The sequence below is a fragment of the Eptatretus burgeri genome, chromosome 7 (genome assembly GCF_056783735.1).
Source record: "Eptatretus burgeri isolate ZD-2024b chromosome 7, Ebu_testis_v1, whole genome shotgun sequence".
NCBI lineage: Eukaryota > Metazoa > Chordata > Myxini > Myxiniformes > Myxinidae > Eptatretus > Eptatretus burgeri.
In genome coordinates, this window is record NC_140967.1 from 78954747 (window position 1) to 78966753 (window position 12007).

Consider the following 12007-nt stretch of genomic DNA (forward strand, 5'->3'; position numbering starts at 1 on the left):
TTTCTCATTATTAAAATGTGTTTATTGCAAAAATCAACTCGAATGGCACTTGATAGCATGCATAATCTGACCTAGCGCGTTCATTATGAACAAAAATACCATTGTTAACAGAACTGCTATTATGGTCGATATATCCGTATCATCCATGCACCCGATCATCGCATACATTGCCATTATCCATAGCTTTGTTGAATATTGATTGATTATTAGGTTATTTAATGACCACTTTTCTGCACATTAAGACAAAATTGCATGAACGAATATTAATTTTTTTCAAATCATATTTCCTATGGCTAATCGATCATATGTATGGTTTCGTATCGATCTGTTAAGCGGTTCTGAAAAAGAAGTTTTTTTTTAAACATTTTAATTTTCATCCCAATATGGCCACCAGACCACGTGATCGATGACGTCATACATTTAATTCTTCACTCGCATTGGATCATAGATCAGACATATGAAGTTTCAGATAGCCTCAGTGGTTTGGGTGGCGGCTCGGGGTCCTAGGGTCCTGAGTTCAAGCCCCGTCGGCTGCTGAATTAATACACCAGGGGGTTGACTCAGCCTGTCATCCTTCCGAGGTCGGCGAAATGAGTACCAGTTCCAGAGTGTGTACTGGTGGAGGGGCACTGCATCAGCGACACAGTCGCGCTTCAAGAAATGATAGCGACCCCGGCAGCTAAGCTGCAATACGAACACCACAAGTTTCAGGTTTTTGGATAAGGATTGTGATTCAACCAATTATGGTTGGAATACCATTTCACTGATTATGTCATCATTATCACCAGTTATACCCCAAGGAGAGTTTGATATATGCCAATTTTCAAAAAAATAATTTGTTGATGGCTTTCTCAGATGTCCAAATTTTTTTCCTTTAATCCAATATGGCTGCCATACCATGTGACCTATGATGTCAGAGTTATCAATAAATTATTCTCCATGGGGAAAGTCCCTCCTATGTTGAAAGTTTTGCATCGATCGGACAAGCGGTTGCAGAAAATTTTTTAATTTTAAAGCCAAAATATGTACACATGGACACACAGACGTACACGGGCTTTGCAATAGTTTCACAACGAGACAAACTCGGTACACCGTCACTTGCACTGCAGTAAAAAAAAAATTTAATTTGAGATGGATTAGTGTGTCTTCCAGCAACAGTTTATTTCTGTTTGTGAACCATTTTAGTACAGTGTGTCTTGGTGGCATCCCTTAATGGTAAATTGTTGTCCTCAATTTCTGTGTTTGATATTCAATTGCAAAATTCGCCTTTTCCAGTGCAAGATCAACAGAGACTGAGACACAGAGACACAGTGAAGAAACACAAATGCTGCACATCCAACTCAAATTACGACATTTTACCCACCCACTGTCTGACAGAACACAAGTGTGCAGTGTATTTTTGTCTGCAGCAAGTATTGTATTTCAAACCTCTCTCCCTCCTACAAATCCTGGTGGCGTCTAATCAAATCTGTTTCTGGTGTATGTTCCCCCTCCATCCCCTCCCTCACCTCGAATGGCCGCACTGCTGATACCATACGTGAAAAGGCTGAATGCCTAAACTCGGTGTTTGCATCAAAATCTTGTGTCCGAAACCCATCGCTTTCTGCACCCACCTTACCCAGTCTCACCCAGCTGTTCCTGGACTCTGTGTCCTTTTCTCCTGACAAAGTGGAGAGTTTGCAGTCAAACTTCAACTCAGATTCTGTAACGGGTCCAGATGGCATCAGCCCACATGTCCTAAAAACCTGCTACTCTGCTCTTGCTCACTCGCTCTGTTCTATTCACCCTCTCATTTGCTCAAGGTCATCTGCCATCTGCTTGGAAATCAGCAAACATCACTGCCCTGCATAAAAAGGTGCAAAAACAGATCCTTGCAACTACAGACCAATCAGCCTTCTCCCAATCATCAGCAAGGTTATGGAATTCATCATCGCTTCAGACATTAAATCCTTCCTCTTCTCCAATGGCTTGATTTCCAATCATCAATTTGGTTTCAGACCAGGTCACTCTACCCTGGACATGCAGCTTCTGCTCTCTCAACAATTGATGGAGGTCCTCAACGCCAGACATGTAATCAGAGCCATATCCCGAGACATATTTTGACATGGTCTGGCACCCTGCCCTGCTTTTTGACATGGTCTGGCACCCTGCCCTGCTTTTTGACATGGTCTGGCACCCTGCCCTGCTCACCAAACTCTCTTCCCATGGTATCCAAGGCCATCACCACTCATAGCTCGCAGACTTCCTCTCCTGTTGCAGCCAACGTGTTGCCCGAAATGGAGTTCTCTCATCCCCTCTTCCATCCAGGCTGTAGTTCCTCAAGGCAGCGTTCTGGGCCCTGTTCTTTTTCTGGTTTTCATCAATGATCTCTCCGACTCTCTGGAAAATCCTTTTTATCTCTTTGCTGATGGCTCTACCCTCTGCCGTACCATCTGTCATCCCTCAGACTGGAAAGCAGCAGCTTCTTCGCTCACTGCAGATCTGGATGAAATCACAAACTGGTCCAACACGTGGAACATGTCTTTTTTTATCCTGGCAAATCTCGCAAACTCACGATGAACCCCCCCCCACGCCCCCATCTACTTTCTCAACAATCCGCTGGAGGAAGTCCTTTCATTCAAGCTTCTGGGTCTCACTATCTGCCATGATCTTTCCTAGGAAAGTCCCATTTCCAACCTGGCCTCCAAAGTCAGTCGCCGACTGGGCATCCTCTGTCGTGCAAAATCCTTCCTCGGCCCACCTGGGCTCCTGACCACATACAAAGCTTTCGCCCACAGCCTAATGGAGTACTGCTCTCTCCTCTGGGCTGGTGCTTCTGCCTCTCACCTTTCTCGGCTTCACGCTGTGGAAACCAAGGCATTTACGATCATTGGTATCTTCCACGGTGAAGCTGAGTCTTTGGGCCTCTCACTCTCTCACCACAGGCAGGTCGGTGGTCTTTCTGTCTTCTACCGTCTCCTCTCTGGTCTCGCCACCCTGCTCTGTCTGCAATATGCCCCACCATATTTCCGCAGGGTGCTCAAGGTCCGCCACCAACACCCTTCTGGTAAAACTACCAAAATCACTGCTCACCTTCACTCTTTCATTCCTCTTTTACCCCACCTTTGGAATAAACTCCCTCACTCTCTTCAATCCCATTCTTCCCTCCAGGTCTACAAAATAAGTGTTCACCACCACCTCTTATCTTCCCCCATCCAAAGCCCTGATCTTTTCTACCTCCGTTAATCCACCCCAAATCCACCTCCTTCAAATTCCCTGCCTTCCTTCCCAAAAGTTCCCTGTCGTGTAAGGTCCTGAAAGTCCCTGTGGTGTCCATCTCGTTTACACTGTATACCCCACCCCATACCTCTCCCTTCCACAGATCTCCTAATGTCTCTGTTCCCCATTGTTTTGCCCTTCCCTCTCCCGCCACTCTTGTCTCCTTCCCCCCTTGTTGTGTGTTCTGTTTTTTGCTGTCATACGAGCCTTGACAATGTAAATATTAATATATATTTATTGTATGCTTCCAAGGTTCCTCAGCCACAACAGACATTTTTGAAAAACCATCTGTCGGCATTCTTGCCCTGAATATATGTCCAGCAAGCAATTGGTCATGGACTTGTGTTTTGGTGAATGCAAGCTGTGCTTTTGGACTGCATCCAGAGAGCCTGAATTTTGCTTCTTGCTTTTTCAGCAAGCTACTTAATTATTTCAAGCCCATGTTATAATATTAGTTCCCTTTAAAGGAACTTCAACACAGGAGAGGGTCATTAGGCCCATCAAAGCCTGCACTTGTGTTTCCAACTTACAGTTGTTTATCCATGCTCTATCCTTTTGAAATGCAGTGTCTTGCAAGGAAGCAGCATGTAACAGTTTTGAAGATTTTGGTATAGTTCGGCCGGTGTTCGAACCACCGACCTCCCAGACTTTGAGCGGACGCTCTAACCATTATTCAACCAACTCTGGTGGTTTTTGTTTCAGCACAGCTCAATAAACATTTTTAGACTGTTTCACCTTATCAAGTACCTGTACATGGTAAATATGTATTCGACTTTTGGTTTATTTTTACCTCCGCCACCAAGGTGGATAGAGGTTATGTTTCACCTTGGTCTGTTTGTTTCTCTGTGAGCAGGATATCTAAAAAAAAAGTTGTGAATGGATTCGGACAAAATCTGGTGGACTGGTTGAGTGTGTGACGAGGACGAAATGATTAGATTTTGGTGAAGATCCAGATCCAGACACGAGTATCTTTTAAGTGATTCTTCATCATTGAGAGATAGGGCCAAACACGATATATAGCACGATATCTCAAAAAGTTGTGGACGGATTTAGGCGAACCATTATGGAACAAGTTGGGTGTATGACCAGGAAGAACTGATTTGATTTCTTTGAAGATCTGGATCCAGATCCATATGCGAAACTTAAAAAAAAAATTATAAGTGATTCTTCGCCATTGAAGGATAAGGACGCCATTGAGAGACAACAATATATGGCATGATATCTCAACAAGTTATGGATGGATTTTGACAAAACTTGGTGGACACATTAGGTGTGTGACAAGATGAAACTGATTAGATTTTCATGAAGATACGGATCCCGATGCGAGACTTTTAAAAAATTATGTGATTCTTCACCAATGAAATATGTGGCCAAAGTGATATATAGCACAATATTTCAAAAAGTTGTTGATGGATTATGACAAAACTTGGGGGATGCGTTAGTGAGAAGACAAGAAGATTCCAATTAGATTTTGGTTGAAGTCAGCAGATCCGGACTTTCAGTGGGATACAAAATGTAAACTGTTCAGCCTGGCCCGTATGCGCTCTACCGAGTGCCCTTCTGGTATGTACATTTTTTTTTCTTTTCCTTTTAACGCTCAGTTGTTACTTTTTCCCATTCCTGAAGGCACAGGATGAGCTATTATAATCTGTCTGTGTGTCAGTGGATTTGCGAGTCCACACGAAGATCTCTTTTGATATATGTATTGTTCATTGTCAGATCTATTGTAACCTATATACCCAAGCAAGGCTCGACATTTTTAAATGCTCATTCCTGTTTGGCATGCTTTGAAGAACTACATTTGCCAATGGCGATACAATTTTAATTTGAGCTCTATAAATGATTTTGAATGAATTATGCTTCTTTTACAGTGTGCGGGAAGGTATTTCTGTTGTAAGAGACGAAAATGATTTTCAGTTTAATATCAAAGCAAAAATAATGTTTTAAAATGTTTTGAATGTCGACTGTTGTGGATTCCAAGCATGTGAGACCAAAGCCAGCGCTGTTTTTTCATCGTGGTCATTAAAACAGGAATGACTACTTAATGGAGCACAAAAGTGCTTTTGAATGAGGGCTTGGTTTAACAACGAGGAAACGCACCAAAGTACCAAGCAGCCCTTATATGACAAATGGCCTCTCGTCATGCATGCACTTCCTCTTGGTGTAAGCTCTGCAATTTTGTGTATGGTGAGGGGCTGTAGTGGGGACATTCATGCCCTTTCCCCGGTGAGTCCTGAATTATATTCATCATGACCCATTGCTTCTTTTAAAACCCATTCGGGTCTTTTCCAAATACAAAGAGTTGAAAAACCCCAAGCATGAAACGCTGGGAAAAGTTGAATGCATGTGGATTCTCAACAATGTTTGCATTGAAAGGGAACTCATAGGAGTGGGTTTGAATTACTTTGTGGTTATCAGATCACAATGAAAAAAACTAAAATAACTCACAGAATTTGTAGTAGTATGTACTCTGGTCTTCCTTCCTCGACCCAGGTTCTATTCTTCTTCTTCAAAATGTGTGCGCTCGCTCGCGCTCTCTCTCTCTCTCTCTCTCTCTCTCTCTCTCTCTCTCTCTCTCTCTCTCTCTCTCTCTCTCTCTCTTTCTCTCTTTGTCTCTTTCTCTCTTTCTCTCTTTCTCTCTTTCTCTCTTTCTCTCTTTCTCTCTTTCTCTCTTTCTCTCTTTCTCTCTTTCTCTCTTTCTCTCTTTCTCTCTTTCTCTCTTTCTCTCTTTCTCTCTTTCTCTCTTTCTCTCTTTCTCTCTTTCTCTCTTTCTCTCTTTCTCTCTTTCTCTCTTTCTCTCTTTCTCTCTTTCTATCTTTCTCTCTTTCTCTCTTTCTCTCTTTCTATCTTTCTATCTTTCTCTCTTTCTCTCTTTCTCTCTTTCTCTCTTTCTCTCTTTCTCTCTATCTCTCTATCTCTCTATCTCTCTATCTCTTTCTCTCTCTTTCTCTCTTTCTCTCTTTCTCTCTTTCTCTCTTTCTCTCTTTCTCTCTTTCTCACTTTCTCTCTTTCTCTCTTTCTCTCTTTCTCTCTTTCTCGCTTTCTCTCTTTCTCTTTCTTTCTCTTTCTCTCTTTCTCTCTTTCTCTCTTTCTCTCTTTCTCTCTTTCGCTTTCTCTCTTTCTCTTTCTCTCTTTCTCTTTGTCTCTTTCTCTCTTTCTCTTTCTCTCTTTCTCTCTTTCTCTTTCTCTCTTTCTCTTTCTCTTTCTCTCTTTCTCTTTCTCTTTCTCTCTTTCTCTTTCTCTTTCTTTCTCTCTCTCTTCCCCCCCCCTCTCGCTCTCGCTCTCCCTCTCCCTCTCCCTCTCACCAACGCTATCCCTCTCCCTCTCTGCTCTCACCACAAGCTGAGTGGGGGTGGGTCAAGTGGGAAGGTTTAATAGGGCCAGATGAGGATGAAGGGGAGGCTTTGATGAGGATGAAGGGAGGCTTTGATGAGGATGAAGGGGAGGCTTTATCGGGGCTAGATGGAGGGGAAGCTAAGAGGGGACAGGACAAAGGGGAAGGTTTGAGGGAGCAGGGTGGAGCGGAAGCTTTGATGGGGGTAGGGTGAGGGGTAGCTTTGACGGTGAGGGGGAAGCTTTGATGGTACGGGTGAGGGGGAAGCTTTGACATGATGGGGTGAGGGGGAGGCTTTGATGTGACGGGATGGGGTGAGGGGAAGCTTGGGGGGGGCGGGGGGGGGTGAGGGGACGCCTTTATGGGGGTGGAATGGGGTGAGGGAGAAGCTTTGATGGGGTGGAGTGGGGTGAGCGGAAAGCTTTGATGGGTGGAGTGGGGTTAGGAGAAGCTTTGATGGAGTGGAGTGGGGTGAGGGGAAGCTTTGATGGGGTGGAGTGGGGTGAGGGGAAAGCTTTGAGGGGATGGGTGAGGGGGGATGTAGAAAGTGGGCACTTGAAGGTTTGAAGAGGTGAGGGGGTGGGGGGGTGGGTTCAGAAACAAGGGACATGAAGTGGAGGGATGCCCCTTCTCTTGACACTCCAATTCCCGTCTCTTGACACTCTCAATTGTCGTCCTTGGTATGAATTTTAATTTGGTATTCTTCAGAAAGAACACCAAAAAGTCTATCCTGGGGATAATTCCATTTACATTTAAAAAATATAATTCCAGAAGACATGAAGTGGAGTGGGACACATGTAAGGGGTGGGGTTGGAGGTAGTGGGATTGTTGGAGATGTGGGGGACGGTACTGATATGGAGGTATTTGACGCCATAAAAATAACGTGAAGGGGATCTGATTGTCGTGAGCAGACCACCTCTGCAAACTGGACTTCTCAAGATCCCAAAACTTGACATGCTGAGATGATAATGGGATGGGTGGAAGGAATTTTGGTTGAAGGCATGGCGAAAGATAGAACTGTTGGAACGGGAGGAAAGTTGATGGATGAAGCGCTTCGGTGAGAGACAGGTTTGTAAAATATGCCTTGTGAAAAGGAAGAAAAAGAAGAATAGATTGTGATGAATAAGAAGAACACATGGGGTGTTCACGACAGAGAAGTAGGGAAAGTGAAGCATTGAAAAAAAATGTTTTAATAGCTTTCTCAGGCTGAAGCAGTTCCTTCAATGAAGATTCATTTTATTGATATTGAAAAAAGGGGGAGATTAAGAATGAAGCACATCAAGTCCAAGTGGAAGGAAATTCAAACAGAAAGGCATCATGTGTTGAAGTGAAAAAAGGTGGATTTTGGGGGGGTTTTGGGGGTTTGTTTTTTTTGAAGCGAAGAGGGTTAATCAGATAATGTTGAAAAGGTGGAAAGGACAAAAACTTGGGTGGGAAGCAGAATGAGAAGCGCGTCAAAACAGAGTGTGTGCTCGCCGACTATCCGATGAGTCGGCCTTGAACAACATGAAAACAAATTTGACGATAGATTTAATACGTAAAATTGAAAGAAAACACAAACAGCAAAATGGGGATGAAAATATAACAGAAAAATATTGCGGATCTCGTTCCGAAAACTTAGCTTTAATTGAGGTGGAAGGAGCAGTTTCAAACTCGACCTACATGTGGAGCAACCCCGAACTGGAAATCTTTTGATGCTCTGTCGCCCTCCTTGACGCCGCCTGTCGCCCCCAATGCCCGTCTCTTGACACTCTCAATTGTCGTCCTTGGTATGAATTTTAATTTGGTATTCTTCAGAAAGAACACCCAAAAGTCTATCCTGTGGATAATGCCATTTACATTAAAAAAATATAATTCCAGAAAAATAAGTGATGGTTACATTTCCTGGCTTCCAATAATTCACTTTGTCCTGTTTTGGTTTTCCATGTCAAGGAGTTGGGGTTGCTTTCAGGGGATGGTGGATTGAAACTGGTGAATGGAGGGGAGGGGGCAGGGCTTTTCGATGTAGGTAGGGTGTTGTTCACCTATCAACGAAGGTTATGGTTTGGGCTGTTGGAGTATTTCCTTTTAACTTTGTGCCAATGTTTCAATTTGAGATAGATTTGAGGCTCTGTTGCCCTCTAGTGTGTTAGACATATATTACATTTTTGTTTCTGAAGCATATTTTGCGCTTGTTTGCAGTGGACGCAGAGGCAGAGACCGGAAATTCACAGAAGATCCTTTTGACACTGAAAAAACCCCAGGTATATGGTGGGGAAAGCAGAATTGTTAACAGAAAACAGCAATAACATATATATTAAGAGAGAATGAAAATCCTAGCAGGGTGAAGCTTTTAGCTTTTATTTTTATGGTGCGTGATTCAACAGCTGTTAGGCTAATTTCTGAACAGTGTAAGGTGCTGTTTATTTTCTTGTGCTTGTTCGAACCCTGAAATTGTAATGGAAAACCACTACCATTTGTTGTGGTATTTACATACTCCTAATGTGATTGCCACTTCCGAAGAGTTTCTGAATTTCAACACTTGATCGTAGATACATTTTCACAAAACGGATACATTTTCTGACATTTTTGTTTTAGATTACTTTTTTTAAATTATCAATGCTTTATTTTTGGAAAGTAGTTGAAAAAGAGGAGGGGGCAGTGTGGTGGGGAATTGGGAGGGGTGGGGGGTAAGGAAGGTGAATATAGTGGATGGGTTATCACTGACACCTGGCTGCATAACACAGTCCTGCCAAATTGTCTCCATCATGTGAAACATCAGGCCTGGAAAGCTGATTCATGAAATACTGGATCAAACTTCTCTCTAAACAGACCCTGGAAGAATGTGGGATTAATTAGGGCCATTAAAGGTGAAATATTCATCGTCCTAGTCTTCGTCAGAGTGGTAGTCGGGTGGTCAGTGCATCACAGTTGGTCGTCGGGGATCAAAGGCTAATGAAGATTGTGAAAATGGATGAGATGCAGTATGGAATTGATTCAAATAAGGAGAACAGTGGATGTGATTTTCATCATGAGGCAGATTCAGGAAAAGATGCTGGAAGGAAATAAGAATCTGTATTGTGCATTCATGGATCTGGAGAAGGCATATGATGGGATCTCAAGAGAAGTGGTGTATTGGCATTTGAGGAAGAAGGACTTGCTCGAGAAGTTTGTCAGAATCGTGATGGAAATGTATGTGGGAGCCAATGCTATGGTCGGGACAATGAATGGGGACACACCATATTTTAGCGTTCTGCACCAAGTCCCTTTCTTTTTGTGACAGTGATGGATGTGCTGAGTGACATCAGAGATAGCAAACTGTAGGAGCTCCTCTTTGCAGATGATTTGGTCAATATAGTGCAGTATAAAGATCAGAGCTACAGACAAGAATGTTTTGTTTGGCAAGAGAGCTTCAAGAGGCAGTGATTGAGGATTAATGCTCGAAAGACAGTGGTTAGGTGTTTAGTAAAACTGGAAGAGAGAGGGTTAAAATTGTAGATTCAAGAGGTGAAGAGCTGCAACAAGTGGACAAATTCAAATACTTTGGCTCAGCACGAAAGGAAGAGGGAGGTTGTGAATTAGAAATCTGGGACAGAGTGAAGGCAGCATGGGTAAGGTTGAAGGTGGTTAGTGGTGTTGTCTGTTATAGAAGAATGCCGAGAAAATTGAAGGTAAAGTATTTACAATAAAGTGAACAGGCCGGTTATAATGCATGGTGCAGAACCATGGGCTTTAAGAAACAGGGAGGAGGAGATGCTGGAGAGGACCGAGATGAGAATGTTTCGGTGGATTATCAGAGTATCGCTAAGAGTGTCATTGAAGAATCAGGAGATACGCAAAACAGTTGAAGTTGCATGTATTACAGAAAATATTAGACAGGTTATGTTGTGGTGGTTTGGCCACATGATGAGAAGAAAGGATGAAGAACCAATCAAGAAAGTATGGAATTAAGGAATTGGAGGCAAAATATCAAGAGGAAGACAGAGATTGTGGTGGAGGTATATAGTAGAAGGAAATTTGAAGAATGAGGGATTGAGGGAAGAAGATACAGAAGTTGGAGGAAAATGGAGAAGGCAGATCTGAGTTGCCAACCTCAAATTGTTGGGGTTAAAGCTTAAGAAAGAAGGAGAAGGTTATATGGAGGATCCAGAAATGTTTATTGAACAGGTATTAAATGAAGAATCACTTAAAAATTATTGCATCCGGATCCGGATCCTGATCTTCACCAAAATCTAATCATTTTGTCCTTGTCACACACCCAACCTGTCCACCAAATTTCGTCCAAATACATCCATAACTTTTTGAGATATCCTGTTCACAGACAGACAGACAGACAAACGGGTAAAAATATAACTGGCACCCACCTTCGGTGGTGAAGGTAAAAGCGACAAATGAAGTTCAAAATCTTTCCTCATCCCTTGTGTGTTTTACACATTGATTTATACTATATCCTTTTCACTGAATGTAAGCATAATCTTGGAGGACTTATTTTGAGGATAATAATAGTTATGGATGCTGTGGCAGAGTATTTTAGAAACCAGGAGAAACACGGTGGGGGTGGTAATAATATTAACAAACATCATTTCTCAGACTTTCTTTTGTTCAACCTTTAACCTTAGTTGTCAACATGTTACTGTTAAAAAAATTTCTTCTCGTTTTCACATCAGGTGCTGGATGTGAAGGCACGGGAGGCAAGGGTCACTTGGAATCCCCCAGTGCCAATAAATCCTGAACCAAGCGATGGCCCCATGGAGATTGATGCAAAATGTGCATCAGTCCCAACCTTGCACTGTTATGAGCTTTCCTTGGGTGTTAGTACTCGTGACAGCAGATACAAGATTGTATATAGGTAGGTAAATCTGAAAAGTATATGGGTTGGCTGATAAAATTTGGGTTATCTTGTTTGGTGGTTCCATTTGTGGAAACGAATGCTGGGATCCCAGGTTAAAGGCCCCATGTACTTTATTGATTTGTCCATTTCCCTTTAATGTCCTTGTAATTGATGTAAAAGTATACTACCTGGTTCTGAGTATCCTGTACATGCATGTTTGTGTGTTCGCTTGTGCAAACACACAAATTTCAAACAGTGCAACCCATGTTCAGCAAATACTGCGGGGTGGGGCGTGTCTCTGTCTCTGTCTCTGTTTCTGTCTGTCTGTCTCTGTATTTGTATGTCTGTCTTTCTCTCTCTGCCTCTCTTTGTCTGTATTTCTGTCTCTGTCTGTCTGTCTCTCTCTCTCTCTCTCTCTCTCTCTCTCTCTCTCTCTCTCTCTCTCTCTCTCTCTCTCTCTCTCTCTCTCTCTCTCTCTCTCTCTCTCTCTCTCTCTCTCTCTCTCTCTCTCTCTCTCTCTCTCTCTCTCTCTCTCTCTCTCTCTCTCTCTCTCTCTCTCTCTCTCTCTCTCTCTCTCTCTCTCTCTCTCTCTCTCTCTCTCTCTC

General features: G+C 42.9%; 1 protein-coding gene across 5 annotated transcripts in view; it reads left to right on the plus strand.

Moving 5' to 3' along the window:
• The window catches only part of FNDC3A (fibronectin type III domain containing 3A), a 397009-nt gene that overhangs the window by 272009 nt on the left and 112993 nt on the right, over positions 1-12007 (plus strand). For all 5 annotated transcript variants that reach the window (XM_085889158.1, XM_085889163.1, XM_085889159.1 and 2 more), the window contains 2 exons: positions 8774-8835; positions 11239-11420. In XM_085889158.1, coding sequence (XP_085745284.1) covers positions 8774-8835; positions 11239-11420 — 244 coding nt within the window. The remainder of the gene's footprint in view (positions 1-8773; positions 8836-11238; positions 11421-12007) is intronic.